We start from the raw sequence: 20,318 nt of genomic DNA, 5'->3' as shown, positions 1-20,318 counted from the left end.
AAACAAACAAACAACAACAACAAAAAAAAAAAAACCACTGGGTTTGGATTCAGAGGATCTAGGCTGAAATCCTAGCTCTGCTGTTTATAAATTGTGTGACTCTATTGCCCTGGGCTCTCGTTTCCCTATCAGTTAAATGAGGAAGTTGAATCTGGAAATCTTCACCATGAAAGAAAAAAAAAAAAAAGATTCTATCTGGTTTGACCATGTTATGTCAAAGAAGATGGGTCCCCACCCCTCTTGGGCCATCCCACCAGTGACTGGGAAATGAGAGGAGGTGGCTTTCTTTTTTTGTTTTTAATGCTTTTTGCAGGCAGCTGCTGCAATAGAGCTCAAGAAAAGGTGGATCAGCAGGAGAAGTGCTACAAGTGAGAAAGGAGTGGGCAGAGGTGAGAACTGGCGAAACCTTTCACCTCACCTGCCTACCTATAGCAGATAGACGGTCTCAGCTGGAGCTGCATCTCAGAGCTAGTAAGTGACTTTCTCTCCTTTTTTCTCCTCCTACATCTATCTTCCGGAATATCCCCTTTTGGGCTCAATCCCAAACCACTGACCAATGTGTCAAAAAAAAAAAAAAAAACTCTCACAAATTCTACTTACTAATTCCTGCTCTGTGCAAGGGACCAGGCTAGAATGCCCTGTGGAAGACACTAATAGAGTGAAGACATAGTCCTTGCTATGAGTATGTCATTTTTTAGTTTTTTGTACAGAAAGAATTTTCATATAAGGTATAATGTGATAAATATATTTGGGAACTAACTACAGGCAGAGAGAGTTTTTGCTTCAGCTTCCCTGACTTTTCTTAAAGATATTTTATTTTAAAAAAATATTTTCTATTTAGCAAGCCTCCCCAGCATATAATGCACTCCATGGTAACTGAACAGATCCTAGAATAAAAGTGGCAACACCATATGCTGTAAAGAATACTGGATTTGAAGTGAAAGGATGCACATTTGAATTCTGGCTCTCATTTTCTGGCTGTTTACCTTTAAGCAAATCACTTAACTCAAAATGAAGAAGTTGAAGGAAACAACCTCTAAGGTCCCTCGTAATCCTACAACTGAAACTCATTTCAAAATTATTCCATAGTAGGCAGTCATAGGTCAAATAACCTTGAGATCCAGGACTAGAAAAGCACTTATAATAATTGTGAGATTGGGTAAACTGATGACCACCTTCTAGTTAGGGGAGTCTGAACTCAAAAATCCCTTGTACTCAGGTGGACTTTCTACCCAAGGCTAGATCGGTCCATTTCTGCTTGCATCCACTCCACTTCCTTTCTTCCTTTCTATTCTACGAGGAGTTTCAGAAAAAACAGGGGTGTATTCAATTGATCCCTGGGAAATTGAGAAGATAGCACAAATCTTTCTCTGTCTTATTTATCCTCTCACCCTCCTAAATTAATTCAGATGAATTATTCTCTCTAGCAGCTCTTGGACAGTTCCAGTGCAGACATTTTGATTCTAGCTCTTGAGATTTTTATTCCCTAAAAACCTCAAATTACTTTTGGTCCATAATTAGCAGCTAACTCCCATCTGTTTCAGAGAATTCGCCAATCAAAAGATTTCCCTCATAAAAATAGGAAAACCTGAGGCACGTAGAGGGCAAGAATATTCCATCACAGATTTAGGATAAGAAAGAACCTGGAAAGCCATCTAGTCCAAGCTCCTCATCTTGCAGATGAAAGTAAGACCCATGGAATTTATCAGCTTGCTCAACATCACACAAGTAGAAAGAATGATTCCACAAGAGAATAAGCATCAAATGTTTACTCCCAAGTCTTTAGGACTATATCGTTCTGCCTAGCTTACCTAGCACATTTGTATCCAATTAATATTTATTGACTGGTTTTAATTGAGTCTGTGTAGCTTAGTGTAAGAAATTCTGGTTTTGACCTTAGTTTCAAATATTGATTCCATTTCTTGTTACCTTTTGTGAGCTTAAGTTATTTTATCTCTAGCTTTAGTTTCTTTTTGTTGTTATTTGTTTTTTCCCAAAAGTATTTTATTTTTCTAAATACATGTAAAGATAGTTTTCAACATTCATTTTTGCAAGATTTTGTTTTCTAATTTTTTTTCTTCCTCTCTCCCCACCTCTCCTTACTTCTCCCCTCTCCAAAAATGCCAAGCAATCTGATTTAGGTTATATATGTACAATACTTTTAAACATATTTTCTTATTTGCCATGTTGTGCAAGAAAAATCCAATCAAAGGGAAAAGACCATGAGAAAGAAAAAGCAAGCAAACAAACAAAAATGGTGAAAATAATATGCTTTGATCTGCATACAGTCATCATAGTTCTCTCTTTGGATGTAGATGGCTCTTTCTATCCCAAGTGTATTGGAATTATCTCGGGTCACTGCATTGTCTAGCTTTATTTTCTAATCTGTAAAGTAAGGTGGGATTTGGACTAGATAAACTCTGGAACCCTAAAAACTAAATCTATGATCCTAGGTTGAATATCTGGGCTAGGTGAGTAAAGGCAAGTGGGAGATAGATACACAATTCCAAATGAGTAGACAATGGTGAATTCTACTAATGTGCTGCCATTTATGACTGGACCAGAAATCTCTATGACTCCTCTAGTTAAGTCTCTCTAGCTATCACCCTTTGTAGTTGGGGGGAGCAAAGAAAAATTTAGCATGTTCCTTGTAAACAGAGATGCGTAGTGTCATAGCCCAGGTGCAGCAAACAAGAACAGCATGAAGCTGTTCCAATTTAGGATTGCCATGGCAACCACAATGAGGCCCCTTTATACTGATGGAGGAAGAGATTGGTGGAATCACTGAATATGGGTTTTGTTGAAAATCAACATCGGTTAACTTTCAACAGACAAATAATGTAGCTCTTTTACCCTTCAAATGTTGCATGCAGTAGAAAATTTCTTCCTCTCCATTTAACGCATTTTAAAGGAAAAATAAAAAGGAATTTGAAAAGCTGTCTCTGAGACTTGCATACTGGTAGATTCAAATATTCAAAGAACTTAGCCCCTGTGCTTTTCATTATTCAATGAAAATTGGTCTATATCTTATAGTAATGTCTGATTTACCAGCATGAGAGACATAACTCCCATCCATAGTATTCTTGTGTAAAGATCATTTTGAAAAATTACTTATGCCTTTTGTTTTTATATATTATTTATTTTTCTAACCAGGAAGCCTTCCCTTTCAACAAAGATACTTTTAAAAAGCTCAGAAAAGCCAATGAACATGTCAGCCATGTTCAACAACAAAAATATTTTATACCTGTAGTCTCCCGTCTCTCCAACAAAAAAGGGGCATTAAAAAGGTCTTCACCCTACAGTTTGGACATTATAATTGCATAGAATTCAGTTTTGTCTTATTGTTCTTTTCTATATATTGTTTATTATGTTATTGCTCTGCTGATTTAGTTTGTTTCATTCTGCATCTATGTAAATTTTTCATTTCCCTCTGAATATTTCATTACTTCCTTCCATGTCCAAATAAACCAATGCAAATCCTTTCAGTTAGGTGGTACGATGGATAGAGCATTAGGCTTGGAATTAGAAAGAATCATCTTCATTCATCCAGATCTGGCTTCAGACACTGAAGCCAGAAGGTGGGTGATGCTGAGCAAGTTGTTTAGCTCTGCTTCAGTTTTCTCATCTGTAAAATGAGCTGGAAGAGGAAATGGCAAACCACTCCAGTATTTTTGCCAAAAACAAACAAACAAATAGGGTCACAAAGAGGTGGATATGACTAAAATGATTGAACAACAAAATCCTTTCAAGGTAAAACTGGGCGCTTATAAAACTTTTGTATAGTATTTAGCATAATTTTCTGCATACAGCAAGCCCTTAGTTCTTTTTTAATTTAAACAAAAGAATGAAGACTAGAAAGAATGAAAGTGAAAAGAAAAGAAAAATGAATGAATGAGGTCTAGAAAGAAGGAAAAGTAAAAGAAAAGAATAAATGAATGAATGAATGAAGATTATAAAGAGAAGTATTGGGAGAAAAAAAAAAGGATTTCCTTTCATTATGTAGATAGATCCCATGGGGCATCCAAGAAAATGAGAATCCTTCTATCCTAGGTTTATTAAAGACAAATATTAAAAGGCTATCTCATTCTAGGTAGAAGCAATATTTCACTGAAGGTGAGTGTTTGAGTCTATCCCATTCTCTTTCACATAAACTTCTCTATTAATTATTTCATAATGGGATAATTAGCTTCTAGAACCCTCCCCTCCAGAAATTGCTTTTTTTTCCCATTTCCTTCTCCAGCTCATTTTACAGATGAGAAAACTAAGGAAACAGTGACTTGCCCAGGATCACCCAGCTATTAAGTGTCCTACTTTTTCAGGACCATTAGTTTGGATCTCAGAAATCTTCATCATCAAATCTCCCTATTAAAAAAAAAAATCTAAGCAGACAACTGGGGAGGAAAGATATTCAGCAAAATTGAATGCAACAGGAAGCCAGATTGAAGTAAATAAGGGGTTAAGCGCACACACATGAACCCCAGCAAGCACAGGTCTTTCTTTATTATAGCTGACTGGCTGTGTTTCAATGCTAGCCAATCTTGCCCTTGTAAATTGGACCATGCACAGTAACAGATTTAGAGGTGGTCCATCTCTCATTCTCTTTCGATGTCTAAGCTGTTTCATGGACTTTTTCCCATTTTGCCTCTGGAACTTGATGGAACTTTAGGATAGGCTCCATCCTACTCCTATAGGGAAGATCTAGGAGACTGGGCAGTGTCTAGCTTTCAAGTGTTAACCCTGATTGGCTGATGTGGAAATATTTGTGGTGTGTGTGTGGATCTTTTGCGAGTTATCTCATTGCTTTTTTTGTTTTGTTTTGCATTTTTTGGTGCTTTCCTTCTAAAGACAAGTCTCCGCCTGAGCAAACATGACTGATTTCATGGTGAGTACTGTTATATTAATTCCCCAGTTTCTACTAGATTGGCTTTGGTGATTGTGACTGGGGACTGTGATTCAATATCTCAAACTAGCAGAGAGTATCTTGTCTCAGTGAAGCTCCTTTCTCTACCAAAGTATAGAACAATGCATTGTTGGACACTTGAAGTGGCTCCTCTCTGAAGCCCTCCTGGATTCTTCTAATGAACGTGTATTTTCCCAGGATACTGTATCTGGAAATTTCATTAGCTCGATTACATCCAACTTTGTATTATGCTTATCTGTGTCCATGTTCTTTCTCCCTCACATATATGCTCCTCAAAGGCAAGGATCATCTTGTCCAGTATTTTTTAATCTTCTCTGCCCACAGGGATTTGCATTTTAAGACTGGGATTGAGACTGGAGCCATGATAAGGCAGTGATCCAGGAGGGGTTGCCCAGGATTACAAGCCAATATTTGACAGAGCCAGATCTTCCTAGCTTCAAGCCTAGATTTCTATATAGCTAGATCCCACTTAGCTTGAATTAGGGTCATTGGGTGTGTCTGGAGTAAGGAATTCTCATATTCTGAGTTCAAATCTCACCTTAGACACTTAGCTATGTGACTCTGGACAAGTCATTTAACCTCAGTTTTCTTAGCTGTGAAATGGGGTTAAGAATAGTGCCTTCCTCAGAGGGGATTGGAAGAATCAAATGAGAAAAGATTTGTACGACTCAGTATAGTACCTTAGCACAGAGTAGGCATTAAATAAATGTGCTTTCTTCTTTCTTTCCTATTCAATCTGGTCCCTTCCCCAGTTCCTTGTCAATGCCAGGAACTTGCCTTATTTGTTTTTAAGCATGCCCTTCCTCACCTATAGGTCACTGCACAATAGCTCACGGACCGTGCTGTAACTCATACAACTAGATTGTTTGGAGATAGCACAAAGGGAAGCCAGACATTCATGAGCAGAGCTTGGGAATGTGCTTGAACTGGACCTCTAGTCTCTTGGGGGGTCACTAGATTTCTCTCTCTGATTTTCCTTCCCAAAGTTACTTCTAGAGCGATACATATATTTGTAAACTCCTTGAAAGGCAAGACCTCAGTTTTCTTAGGTAAGTAGGGGATTTTGTAAAAACATACAAGTTATCCATCTTTAAGTTAAATTTCATTTTTGTTCAGTAATCAATTTTTTTCTTCCTCCAACTGTATCTCTCACCTACTAGAAAATTAAATCTTTTGCAACAAATAATCATGATTTAGCAAAACAAATTCCCATATTAGAATAGGGTATAGATATTTTTTGGTGTTTAAAAGCTACTGCTTTTAAAATATTCACGCTGAATACTAAATATTGTAGAAAATATTCTCCCCAAAACATAAAATCAATAGACAAAAAAAATCGGGTCATTCCAGAAAGATCATATATTCATAGATTCAGAGCTAGAAGGAAGCTTAGGGTCTTCCAGTCATTTTGCAGATAAGGAAACTGAGGCACAAAGAAATGATACAACTTGACCAAATCACTGGGAAAGACTGATTAGAATTTGAACTCGGGTCTTTTGTCTGTTTGCTTGCACCCTTGTATTGTGATTATCATTCCCATGCAAATGATTCCCAGATCCACATATCCTGTCTTCATCAGGTCTTCCTCTTCAAATTCATCCCTAAGTTTCTTTTTTCTGTCTTGGAGACCACCATCCTTCCAGGCACTGAAGTTCACAACCTCGGAGTCATCCTTTTCTCTTTACACTTTCTCAATCACATCCATACCCAGATCCCCTGTAGACAATTAGTAGTCAACATGCTCATAAAGTGAATGAGGCAAGAAAGCAAGTCTTCTTTAGTTAGGAAGAATGAGTTCAACTCTGAGGTCAGATAATTACTATCTATATGATTTTGGACAAATCACTTTAGCTCTGCCTCAGTTTTCTCATCTATAAAATGGAGATAATAATAATGTATAATATGATAATAATAATAATGAGATTAATAAAAGCACATACTTCTTAGGGTGGTTATGCAGAACAAATGAGTTAATAAGGTACTTTGCAAACCTAAAATTGCTATGTAAATGTTGTTCTTATAAGGAAAGGAGGGCTGATTTAAGCTGATTTATAGAGATTTAAATCTCTGCTAGGAATCGAATTGAGGGAGAATTCCCTGCTTTACTAAGCACATAAGTCTTATTAAACAATCATTCCTATCCATTACCATATAATTTAAGCTAATATGATAGGTATGGGAGACACTACTTTTGTTCTTGTTCAGTAAGTTTCAGTCATGTTCTGACTTTTCATGATCCCATTTGGGGTTTTCTTGGCAGATGGAGTGGTCTGCCATTTCCTTCCAGTTTATTTACAGATGAGAAAACTGAGGCAAACTGGGTTAAATGACTTGCTCAGGGTCATATAGCTAGTAAGTGTCTGAGGTCGGATTTAATCTCAGAAGATGAGACTTTCTGACTTTAGGTCCCGCACTCTATATGCTATACCACCTAGCTGTCTCGGGTACTGCTTTAGTAAGCCCAATTGAAAGTCCATTTTAGAAAAATATTGGCAAGTGAAATAGATATTAAGGTTTGGTTAAGTCATCTGTTGGTTACAAAACAACTACTTCCAAAGGAAAGGGAAGTAGCGTTCATTCCATCAAGTTGCACTTTCCAGATGATAAAACCCAGGCAAATGGAGCCCCAGAGTCAGGGTGGGATTTAGGATCAGAAGGCATGTAAAGGTTGTGATTTATTTTAATCCAAGTTCCAAATTTTATGGAATTTGAGAGATGAAGTTACTTCCCCTGGCTCACACCAGCAGTGAATGAGAAAGCTCAGGCTCTGATTCTTAACTCAGGGCTTTCCCCACTGAAGCATGATGCTTGAAATTATTGAGTAATTTCACAAAGTTCTCACAATTTTAACTTATTAGCAATTTGTAGACTTGACACCCTTAACATTCTTTTGAAAACAGAAAGTCAGAAAGGCTCTGACCGGTGGGGAAAATATGAAAAATTTAAGCTTTTGAGAAGAGAAAATAGTTTTCTTATGACTCTGAGTTATAAGCCCTTAGTTTGATTCCTGGCTCTGTCCTCTATGGTGTTATTCCCCAATAAGTCATTCATCTCTGTGGACCTTCATTTCCACATCTGTTAAATGAAGAGGCTGGACATGATATATTTTGATGTCCCTTTAAGCTGAAGGGCTATGAAAAATTCTCTTTTCTGTTTCTCCCCTACCTTTTCTTAATTCAACTGCCAACCAAAAGAAAACCCATTTCCCTTGAGCCATATACATAATACAGATGATTTATTTTTCACCTAACAATCACTTGCCTTCTACTTAATATCAGAAGGGATATTTAACCAGAAGTGTGAAAGGGGATTAATTTAGGATACTACTAGTTACCTAATTAGTAGCTAGTTAGTTAACAAGTTAGTGTCCTAACATAGCAGATTCATCCATTAGGATTTTTTATTTTGCCTTCTAATTACACATTTCTTGGAACTAAAGTCTTTGCCTTTATCATAGTTCCTACCAGGAAATATAATGTCTATGAATTCTATAAGTTTGAATTTCTCAAATTGGAGCAAGACTGGTCACAATTCCTGAATTAGGGCTGCTTAGAGAAACTAATATTTACAATAGGCCTAGAAATGGAAAACAAATTTCAGAATTTCCAGTCTTTTCTTTTTAAAAAAATACTTATTTATTATTTTATTTTCCCCCAATTATATGTAAAAATTTTTAAACATTTGTTTTAAAATTTTGAATTCCAAATTCTCTCCCTCCATTCTTTTCCTCCCTCATTGAGAAGGCACACAATTTGGTACAGGTTACATATATATATGTAGTCATGCAAAACATATTTTTATGTTAGTCATATTGTAAATGAAAATGTAGACCAAAAAAAATCTCAAGAAAAATAAAGAAAATTTAAAAAAGAATACTCCATTCTGCATGCAGACTCCATCAGTTTTTTCTGTGGATAGATATAACATTTTTCATCAGAAAACTTTCAGAGATGTCTTTGATCTTTGTATTGCTGAGAAAGCTAAGTCATTCATAGTTGATCATTTACAATATTGTTATCACTGTATACAATGTTTTCCTGGTTCTGCTCCTTTCATTTTACATCAATATATGTAAATCTTTCCAGGTTTTTCTGAGATCATCCTGCTCATCCATTCTTATAGCACAATAGTATTCCATCACAATCATGTCTTGTTCAGCTATTCCCCAATTGATGGGCATTTCCTCATGTTCAGCTCTTTGCCACCAGAAAAGAGCTGCTATAAATATTTTTGTGCATAGAGGTCTTTTTTCTTTTTGTTTTTTCTCTCTTTTGGGATAGAGATCTAGTAATGGTATTGCTATGTATACACAGTTCAATTGCCCTTTGGACATAGTTCCAAATTGCTCTCCAAAACGGTTGAATCAGTTCAGAACTCCATTAACAGTACATTAGTGTTTCAAATTTCTTACGTCCCCTCCAATATTTGTCATTTCCCTTCTCTGTCCTATTAGCTAATCTAATAGGAGAGATATATTTCTCAGAAATATTTTAATTTGAATTTCTCCAATCAATAGTAAATTTAGAGCATTTTTAAAAATGTGGCCATAGACAACTTTGATTACTTCATCTGAAAAATATCTACTCATATCTTTTGACCATTTTTCAATTGGGTAATAGCTCTTATTTTATAAATTTATAAATTATAAATTTTTATAAATTATAAATTTATAAATTATAAATTTTATAAATAAATGAGACCTTCAGTGAAGAAACCTGTTATAATTTTTTCACAGTTATGATTACTATTTCCCTCCATCCTATTCCCCCCATTTATCCTATTTTTCTCTCTTCTTTCATCCTGACTCGCTTCAAAAGTGTTTTGCTTCTGACTACCACTTCTGCCAATCTGTCCTTCTTTCTTTCAGCCCCACCCTCTTTTCTTTTATCCCCTTTCCCTCCCACTTTCCCATAGAATAAGACAATTTCTATGCCCAACTGAGTGTGTGTTAATTCCTTTTTGAACCAATTCCAATCAGAATAAGGTTCAAGCAGTCCCTATCACCTCCTCCATCTTCCCCTCCACTATAAAAGCTCATCCTTTTTTTCTTTACCACTGTAATATGTTATTGTTTTGTGAATTTTTTCTTGTTTGTGTGTATGTGTGTGAATATTTATGTGAGAAAACCCATTTCCTAGGGAAGTCATAAATAGAACCAAGAAAAACATAAATATCCTGTGTATTATTCTATCTCCTAAGAAGTTCTTAACAAATATTTAAACAAAACAAGTGTATAACTTTCCTTATTCTGTGAAGAATTGTTTGTTGTGGTCATCACACTATTAATACTATTTAAGAACTTGCTGCAAAGGTAAGTTTAACAACTTACCTCATGGTAGCCTGAAGAGAATAACCATAAGTGTCTACTATGTACCTGGCACTGTGATTACATATATTTCTGACAGATCCTCACAAACAAGTCTGGAAGATGAATTCTTCTATCATTCTCATTCTACATATAGGGGAACTGAGGCAGATGGAGGTTAAGTGACTTAACAGTTAGAGAGTTTCTGAGGTTAAATTTCAATTCAGGTTTTCTTGATTTTGGATCCAGTGATTTTACCTTTTTGCCTATAGGAGGAAAAGTAAGGATTTGAGGGAAAGATAATGAGTTCGGTTTTGGACTTGTTGAGTTTGACTTCCCTATTTGATTTCAAGATATCCAAAGATAATGATATAAGATTGTAGCTCAGAAGAGACGGTACTAGATCTACAAATCTGGGAATTTCTACATAGAAATGATAATTGGGGCAGCTAGGTGGCGCAGTGGATAGAGCACCAGCCCTGAATTCAGGAGGACCCAAGTTCAAATCTGATCTGAGACACTTAACACAGCCTCAAGAAAAAAAAAAAAAAAAAAAAAGAAAGAAAGAAATCAAGGAAATGATAATTGAACCCAATGATGAATGCATCAGTCAATAAAAACTCATTAATCATCTATGTGCCAGGCTGGGTGCTAAAAAAGGGCTTAAAGATAGCTCCTGTCCAAGTGTATGCAAACAAGCTTTGTACTGGGCAGAAAGGAGATAATTCAGAGAGCGAAGGCACTGGAGTTAAGGAGATTTAGGAAAATCTTGTAATAGTTGAGATTTTAGTTGGGATTTAAAGGAAGCCTGGGAAGGCTCACTAAGTAGAAGGAAACAAGAAGAAAATCCAAGATAAAACTTCAGGACCACCATGATTAGTAGGTGGGACTTGTATGATGATCCAGCAAAGGAGACGGAACATGATTGGGCCGGTAAAGGACAAACCCAAGGAGGACAGTGTCACAAAAAAACCTTGAGAAGAAAGAGAAGTTGACCACCAATGTCAAGGGCTGCCAAGAGGTCAAGAAGGATGAAGATTTAGAGGAAGTCATTAGCTTTGGCCACTGGAGATCGTTGTTAACTTTGGAGAAGGCAATTTCATCAGAATGATAAGACTGGAAGTCAGATTTAGGATTTAGGGTTAAAAGAGAATGAGAACATTGAGGAAGTAGAGGCACCTGGTGCAGATGGCTTCCTCAAGGAATTTAGCTGAGAAGGAGGAGAGCAATATAAATCTAGCAGGGATCTTGGGGCCAAATGAACATTTTTTAAAGAATGGGGGAGATAGGAGTGTGTTTGAGGTTCTGGAAAAGGTAAGGAGAGACTGTTGACTAGGGGGAAAGCAGCAGTGATAGTTGGAGAAGAAAAGACACAGTCATTGAATCCACACAACGATCCCGGATAATATTACCATCCCCAATTTATAGTTGAGGAATCTGAGGCAAACAGAGTTTTATTACCTTTTATTCAGTCCCCACCGGGCACTCACTGCAGCAAGGTAATCCTGTTCTTTTCTCATTCTCTCACTGTCTCATTCACCACAATGTCGATTTCAAACTTTTTTCTCTCCTTGGGCTTCTCATGGCATTCTCTTTCTCCACCTTATTGACTGAATAACTGAGAAAAATTGAATCTCTTCCCTTTCTTCTCCCCCCCCCCCATCTCATGTCATTAAGACATCTTTCTTCTGTGTCTCCTCCTTCACTCCTATTGCCAAGGCTAACTCCTTTACAGGCTTCATCCCATCCCGACGGGTTGCACAGTGGGTAGAGTGTGGGATCTGGAGTCAAATCCAGCCTCAGACACTTACTAGCTGTGTGACCCTGATTGAGTCACTTATACTCTGCCTCCGTTTTCTCACTCATAAAATGGGGATCATAGTAGTGCCCACCCATATTTTTATAAGAACTGAAAATTTGTAAAATGTTTTGCAAACTTTAAAGTGCAGTATGAATGTGAGGTTATTAATATTGTACAGAGTTATAAAATAATAACCCATCTTTATACTTTCCAATGCACTTTCATAGGCGCTCCTTCCTGATGATTCCAGCTCTTTTCAGGATCGACAATCACTTTATAGGCACTTGTGAAGTGCTTGCTATGAACCAAGCCCTGTGAGGACGAGTAATGCTGAGGATAGGAGGCAAAGTAAATACAGGGGCTTGAGATGCCACAGGAGAGGCAAACATCCTGCTCGTGCCTCTAGTTCTCTTTAAATTTTAAATGTCTGTTGGCTGCCCTGTGGTTTTCAGAGCTTTGGGAGATTACCTGGGTTTACATCTTAAGTTTTCTGTTTGTGTGACATGATAATCACAACACCTAGAGGGGGCGGGCAGTGGGCACGCTGCTTCGGTTGACACCGAGGGAGGCAGCCAGGGTCTCCTTTGATGGTAAACAGTCATCCTGCCCACAAATAGGAACTTGCAAACCCAGTTCTGAGCCCTGGAATCCAAGCCAAGTTTCTTACCCTTTCAAGTTCAGAGGAGGTAGGGGTCGAGGGTTGGGGGAGCATGCAGAATGGATGCCGAGGGGTTAGATCTATATCAGACTAGAACAGACTCATCTCTGGATTCTGGGTCAACTTTGAGGGCTGAATGCAGTGGCAGTTCCGCCGCCGCTAGATGCCTAGAGAGCAAGGACAGGTTATACTTGGCACGAGACAAGATTGCCCAAGATGAGAAAAACTAGAGAATTCAGTTGGCAATTGTGCCCAAGTAGAATATCCTCTCCGGAGAGATTATGGTGACCACTGAATGGACTCAAGCAAAGTGAATTATCCAATTCCACCCAGTGCTAATTACAGAGTATGTCACAAGCCAAAGGCTCATATATCCTAATTTACCTGGATGGATCTCTGGAGCAGAGCTGAAACAAAGGCTGTCTGTGTGGTGCATGCCATAGTTAATGCGGTGGAGTGGTAAGAAGTCTACCTGGAGAACTTGTCTCATAGGCTTGTTGTAAGGACCAGTGAGACAATACATGTTGAGCACTTCGCAGGTATTAAAGTTAACATAATGCAATTATCATTATTAACCTCTCTTGAGTCTCAGTTAACTCATCTGTTAAATAAGGCCATGAGAGTAGATGACCTTGAAGATTTCTATGAGGTCTATAATCTTGCTAGTTAAGATGAAGTTTCTATTTTTTTTATCATCATAAATAATTGCCTTTTTTAAAGAAATTTAAAAATTAGTCATTAATTTAAAAATTAGTCTTTCTGAATTCAAATCTGGTCTTAGATACTTAGTAATTATATGATCCTGAACAAGTCACTTCACCCTGGTTTTTGCCTCAGTTTCCTCATCTGTCATATGAGCTGGAAAAAGAAATGACAAAGCAAGAAAATCCCAAATGGGGTCATAAAGAGTCAGCCATGATTGAAAAATGGCTGGACAACAAAAAGAGATAAAAAGGGGCAGCTGGATGGGGCAGCTGAATGGTGGAGCAAAAAGAGCCCTGGTCCTAAGGTCTGACCTTAAATACTTAATACTTCCAGGCTGTGTGTCCCTGGGCAAGACCTTTAACCCCAGTTGCCTAAAAAAATGAGATAAAAACCTTAAATTCATACATGTCCTAATTTATACAACATTAAAAGGTGTACAAATAGGTACTTTCCTAGCAAGGATATTCCTTCCCATTTTCACAGAAAGGCAATTCATAATAAGATCTAGGGTTTTCCCAAAGCTAACAAGTAATTCCTTTTTATAATAGAGCTAAAACCTAATTCTTGAATTAATAAATTCCTGTTTGACAACATTAGCCTAATCTGAATCAACACACAATTCTGGCCAAGAAGTGCTTATAATTGCAACCAATGGTTCAACATAATTAAGAACCATAGGCACAGTACCACAAATCTGAATTTATCTATCTACTATGTATTTATTTATTTTATAAATTAGATCTGGGGTTTTCAGATGTAGCAGTCAGGCATTTATCTGCTACCAGCTTTGACAAACAGAGCTATACCTAGGGTGAGGAGACTGGGGCTTTGGCTCAGAGTGCCAATTTTTGAGGACACTAACTGCACTTAAAGTCCTTCCCTTTCTCACCTTCTCTCTTCCCTTCTCCCCTCTACCTGCTCTACCACTTTTCATAACAAAAGGAGAGCAATAGAGTTAAAAAGGACAAAAAATCTGTGCTAAATGCTGGAGAATGAATGTGAGACATAACTCTTTAATAGATAAGCAAATCATTGGGCAGCTCCTTACAGCTGCAGAACTAGGAATTTTCCAAGCAAGAATAACAAGGAAACACAGCTTATATGAACATGTGATAAAAAGAAAATGTTGCTTTTATCACATGGGTATGCTTGATCTCTCCATTAGATTTCAAGCTCCTTGAGCACAGGGATTGTCTTTTGCCTCCTTTTGTAACCTCATAGTAGGCACTTAATAATAATAATATTAAATACTAATTATTAAATAACTGATATCATTTATACATTTAAAAATTTTATTTTAAATATGGTCCATATGTTTCATGAGATATGACACCCCCCAATTGAGAACCCTACAGGGGAATCCTGATTTATACAATTCATTAACCATGTAGTCCAACCCCTTGAATTTGTAGATGAGAAAACTGAGCCCAGGGATGTCATGTGACCTGCCTAAAGTCACAAAGGGAATGAAGTCAAAGGTAGACATTTATATTATACACACACACACACACATATATGTATGTATATATATATATATATATACACATACATATATATGTATTATAAAGGTTCAGGTCTCCTAATTATGGAGCCAGTGCTCCGAAATTTTCTTAAGAGAAATAAGAGTTTTCTGTTCAGCTGTTTCCCTGAGATTAATTCATTTCTACTCAGAGTCAATGGTGTTCTTCAAATTATTGCCTGGGTGTTGGGCCATTTTACAAAAGGGAAAACTGACTCTTTAATTATGAGAGCCTGAGATTCAGATTGGGGCAAGTGCGCTGGAACTAAAGTTCGTGTCTGACCGTGTCACCGACCATGTGCTAAAACAGCTCAGTGGTTCTTAATTTGGGCTCAGATACCCCTAATATTTCAGGGAGCATGAAATTGAATAGAAAAAGAAAATTGCCTTCTTAACTCCCTTCTAGCTAAAATTTAGCCTCTCCTTCAAATATGATTGTGGGCCACAAACATTTTTCAGAGAAGGGATCCAAAGGTTTCACCACACTGCCAAGAGGGTCCATGCCCCCAAGGTTAAGAAGATAGACAGTGTCCCTATCTAATCAGGGAGCAACCTTAATGGGTATGACCACTTTTTCTTCTACTCAGTTTATGTGTTATGTGTTTGAGTGTCAGTGGAGGTGGGGGGAGGGGAAGTTAGCTATGTTCTTAGGGTCAGTTGGAGGATAACTAGATCCATTTTTTCCCTCATCAATAGTACTATTTCTAGAAGTTTGGTTGCCCAGAACAAATATCTCCAGGGGCTGGTGGGGCAAACTGCAGGAAGCAAGCCCTCAGTCAAGAATTGGGGAAAAGATCACAGAATCTGAGGAGTCAGGAGTATAATGGGAATATGCTCCAGACTTCTATAGATCTGGCAGCTTCCTATTTTAATTAATTTCTATCTATCCATTGCTATGCTTTTCAATTTCTGTGCATTGGAAGGACTTTAAGTGCCATTAGTGTCCTCAAAAATTGGCACTCTGAGCCAAAGCCCCAGTCTCCTCACCCTAGGTATAGCTCTGTTGGCAAAGCTGGTAGCAGATAAATGCCTGACTGCTACATCTGAAAACCCTAGATCTAATCTAATAATGAACCTCAAACTGAGAATAATAGAATCTATACATCCCAGGATGAAGTGGACACTTTGTTTGAAGCTCCTTCCATCTTATCTCAGACTCAGGGCATCAGAAGAGACCTGAGGATTTCTCACATTCATTCTCCAGCATTTAGCACAGATTGTTTGTCCTTTTTAACTCTATTGCTCTCCCTTTGTTATGAATTCCTCGATCTGAAAAGTGGTAGAGCAAGTAGAGGGGAGAAGGTGAGGAAGGGAAGGAATGGGAGGGGAGGAGGGGAAGGAAGATCTGAATTCACATCCAGTCTGAGACACTACTCTCTGGATGCTTCTAGGCAATTGTAGTGTTCTGGATGGTTTTCTGGAGGTCTCTGGACCAGCCTTTGTTTCAGCAGAGTAATCACCAGGAGAATAGCCAGGGATGAAGTCCAAATTCTTTATTGTCTCCTTGCCTGGGGCCCTGGTCTCAATAGAGGAAAGGCAGGAAGACAGACACCACGGTGGTGGGAGATGGAGCCAATATCTCTTGGCTCCCAGGGCTTGAGCTCCGCTTCCAGTCCTCTGTCTTCTCCGAGTCTAATCCTAACTGAGTTTGTCCCAGTTTATATGCTCTTTTATAATTAGATCATTCACAGTATACTGAGTAAAAACCAATCATTATATCACTAGGGAACCATTATTTGTTGTAAGAACTAGAGAACTATTAAGCAGATAGATATTAACTAGGTAACCATTGTCTCATCAATTCCACTGAGTTAGCACCTTGTAAGAATCCTTGTTTTAAGTACAGAGTTCTGGCCCATAACAGGCAAGTTCCCTCAACTCCTGCCTAATTATTATTTTTTCATCTGTAAAAGGGGCATAATGATAGCACCAGGAAAGGAGAGGAAACAGAGTGAAGGGAGGAAGGGGAAGGAAGAGGAGGAGAGAGAATGATGAGAATTAGATAAGGGGTATCTAAATGAAATTAGGTTTAATTAAGGCAGGTTCGGGGTACAGGGAGTCAAATGGAGCTCCCCTGCAACCCCTTTGGATTCGGCGCAAGGATACAGAGTTAAATGAGGTCTAGTAGCAGCGCAAGAGTCCCCTGTAAAGGAATTTACAGACCCGAAAGCCTAGATTGATAAAAGAGGTTTATTGTGGGGTTTGGAAATAAGGTTGAAAGGTAGAAAGACACCAGGGCCAGGGCTGGCACCGGTGGACAGAAATCCTTGATATGGCCAGTGTAAGGATACCATGTTTGGGACTTCTACAAAGAGTGGACTCCAGTTTTGCACCTTTTATAATAGGGGGCTTTTGGTAATCTGAAGGGGCTCCTGGGTGGAGTCCCAGGTTGGCCTCTGGCTTGGGCTTCAGCCAGGGTTAGAATTTGAATAGAATTCAATGGGTTTTTTTGATAAGGAACTATTTGTGCTTGGGGTGGGGGTTGGGAAACCTGAGCAGATCATTAGAATGGAACTTGGGAGAGCCCAGATATCTCCCATTGGAATTCATGGGGGTTGGGAATCAGAAAGGAATCTTAACCCACACCAAGGAAGGGAGAGGAGGAGAGAAAAGGGGAGGTTAGAGAAAAGAAGGGAGGAGAGGGGAGAGAATGGGAGGGGAGAAAGGGAGGAAGAGCAAGAGAGGAAGACAGGTGGAAAAGAGGAGAGGGGAGAAAACAGGAGAAGAGGGGAGGGAAAGAGATGGAGAATAGGAGGAAGAGAGGGAAGGTAGGGAAGGGAAAGGATGGGAGGAAGGAGGGGAAGGAAGGGAATGGGAAGGAACAGGAGGGGAGGAAGGGAAGAAGGGAAAGAAAGGGAGAAAAGGGAGAGAAAGGGGAGGGAAGAGAGGAGGGGAAGGAAGGAGGAGAGAGAGGAGAAGGGAGAGGGGGAGCTGTTGTGAGGATCAAACAAGAGAATAGTTGTAAAGTATTTAACACATAATAAGTGCTTAATAAATGCTTATTCCTTAATTCTCTCTCTTTTGACCCTTTGCAGACTAGGTCTGACTATAACTTCACTACACTCGATTATTACAATTACAGTGACAATGACAATTACAATGACTTCTGTGAGAAGACTGATGCCAGACGGTTGGCCAGGTACTTACTTCCACCCTTCTACTGGCTTATGTTTGTGGTGGGGACTTTAGGGAACAATCTAGTCATTATTATGTACTGGTATTGCACAAGAGTGAAGACCATGACCGATGTGTTCCTGCTGAACCTGGCCGTTGCTGACCTCCTCTTCCTCCTCACTCTGCCCTTCTGGGCTGATCAGGCTTCCGACCAGTGGAAATTCGGGACTGTCATGTGCAAGGTGATCAATGCGACACAAGAGATGAACTTTTACAGCTCCATGCTGTTCATCACGTGTATCAGTGTTGACAGATGCATCGTGATTGCCCAGGCTTGGAAAGCCCATCTTTGGAGACAGAAGAGTCTTCTCTATAGCAAAATGGTGTGTTGTGCTGTCTGGGTGATGGCGATCACTCTGTGTATCCCAGAATACCTGTACAGCCAAGACATAGAACAATCTGACGCCACAGTCTGTACAATGGTCTACCCCAGAGAAAATGACAAGCTCAAGTCCATCCTTTTGATTCTGAAGCTTATTCTGAGATTCTTCCTCCCACTCATCATCATATTTATCTGTTACACCATTGTCATTCACACTCTGCGACAAACCAAAAAGTCATCTAAGCACAAAGCCTTAAAAGTCATCATCTTAGTTCTCACACTCTTTGTCTTAACTCAGTTTCCCTACAATAGCAATATGATGCTGCAGATCATCGATTCGCTTAAGAAGTTCATTTCGGACTGTGACATTTTCACCCAGACTGGCATCCGTTTCCAAGTTACTCAGACCATTGCATTCTCCCGCAGCTGCCAGAACCCATATCTTTATGTTTTTGTGGGTAAAAAATTCCGCCAGGATCTTGTAAAAACCTTGAGGAAACTGGGATGCATCAGCCAGTCCCAGTGGGTCTCCTTCACCAGGAGAGAAGGGAGCCTAAGGTTGTCATCCATGATGCAAGAGACAACATCTGGACCCCTCTCCTTCTAAGAGAGCATCTCTAGCACCATCTTGTCCTGTGTGGACCACCCAATTGGCCCAAGAGGCAACCAAAAGGAGGAAAAAGAAAAAGACGCAAGAGAGGAAAACATAAACATCCCTTTGCAATAAGTTAAAAGACTTCCATGACTCCACCTGCCTCAACTCGATGTTTTACAAAGGAGCCTGGGAGACAGTCGGTTCACTCCCAGTGCTAGCCATTATAGTTCCTATGTAGAACTCATCCTGGTCAACCTCCGACTATAAAATTTATTCAAGCATTAAAACATTTGCTTACTGACCACTACCATAGCACAGAATGATGTAGTTAAAGTTGCAAAAGATTTAATAAGACTGTATTTGTCTTGGGATTTCCTGTTTCTTTTCTTCCTAACTGTTCTGGTTGAGAATCCATATGAATTTGTCTGTTTCTTGAACCAATTTCCTTCCTTGTACAGTATAGTCTGGAAACAGGTGTAGGTGTAATTCCCTTTCAGGTCTCATACCCTGTTCTAGATCAGCTGAGGGTACATTTCTTTTATGCTGTTTTCCAGTTCTTATTAGGTGATTCAAAATATAAAATCAGTAATTTTCATGATATGAAACTGAAAATCTTTTACATGAGCAAAATAAAACTAAGATAAGAAGAAAAACATTTAACTTGGAAAATACTTGCATTATATAGTTATGGGATATCCAAGATCTGTAGACAACTAACAGCAATATGTGAGACTGAAAGCCATTCTCTAATAGATGATTGATTAAAGGATATAAACAAGCAATTCTCAAAAAAAAATTGCAACCATATGAAAGACAGCTCTAAATTAACAACAACAAAAAAAGTATATCAAAACAACTCTGAAGTTTTATTCCACACTCATAAACTTGCCAAAGATGACAAAATATGGGACATAATTAATGTTGGGTTGTGGGGAAAAAGGTGAAAAGTACATTGTTGGTAGATCTGTGAATTAGACCAAACATTCTGGACAGCAATTTGGAACCATGTGAAGGGAATAACTAAAATTTCAAGACCCTTTTACCAGAAACTCCATTGCTATACTTGTACTCCAATGGCATGTTTTAGTAGCAAAGAACTAGAGTCAAAGTGGAAACACATTAATTAGGGAATGGCTAAGCAAATTATCCTATATGAATGTAGTGAAATGTTATTATGCAATAAAAAAATAATGAATATAATCAATCCAGAGAAGTGTGAGAAAACTTATATAAACTGATGCAAACTGAAACAAGCAGAATCAATACAACAATACACACACATAACTATAACAATGTAAATGAAAAGAACAACAAAAAG

At 38.4% G+C, this 20,318-nt stretch overlaps 1 protein-coding gene across 2 annotated transcripts; it reads left to right on the top strand.

The window, feature by feature from the left end:
* Positions 1–320: 320 nt before the first annotated feature.
* CCR9 (C-C motif chemokine receptor 9) lies at positions 321–19,369 on the top strand. Of its 2 annotated transcripts, none has more exons than XM_074268043.1 (3): positions 321–471; positions 4,846–4,882; positions 17,945–19,369. In XM_074268043.1, the coding sequence occupies exons 2-3, from the start codon at positions 4,868–4,870 to the stop codon at positions 19,010–19,012; spliced, it is 1,083 nt and encodes a 360-aa protein (XP_074124144.1). In that variant the 5' UTR covers positions 321–471; positions 4,846–4,867; the 3' UTR covers positions 19,013–19,369. The 2 variants fall into 2 exon arrangements, with proteins under 2 accessions (XP_074124144.1, XP_074124145.1); XM_074268044.1 differs by lacking the exon at positions 321–471 and adding an exon at positions 1,613–1,686.
* Positions 19,370–20,318: the final 949 nt, after the last annotated feature.

This window comes from Sminthopsis crassicaudata, chromosome 5 (assembly GCF_048593235.1).
Source record: "Sminthopsis crassicaudata isolate SCR6 chromosome 5, ASM4859323v1, whole genome shotgun sequence".
Classification (NCBI taxonomy): domain Eukaryota; kingdom Metazoa; phylum Chordata; class Mammalia; order Dasyuromorphia; family Dasyuridae; genus Sminthopsis; species Sminthopsis crassicaudata.
Note: the sequence above shows the minus strand (reverse complement) of the source record. Positions and strands in the feature narration are given on the sequence as shown.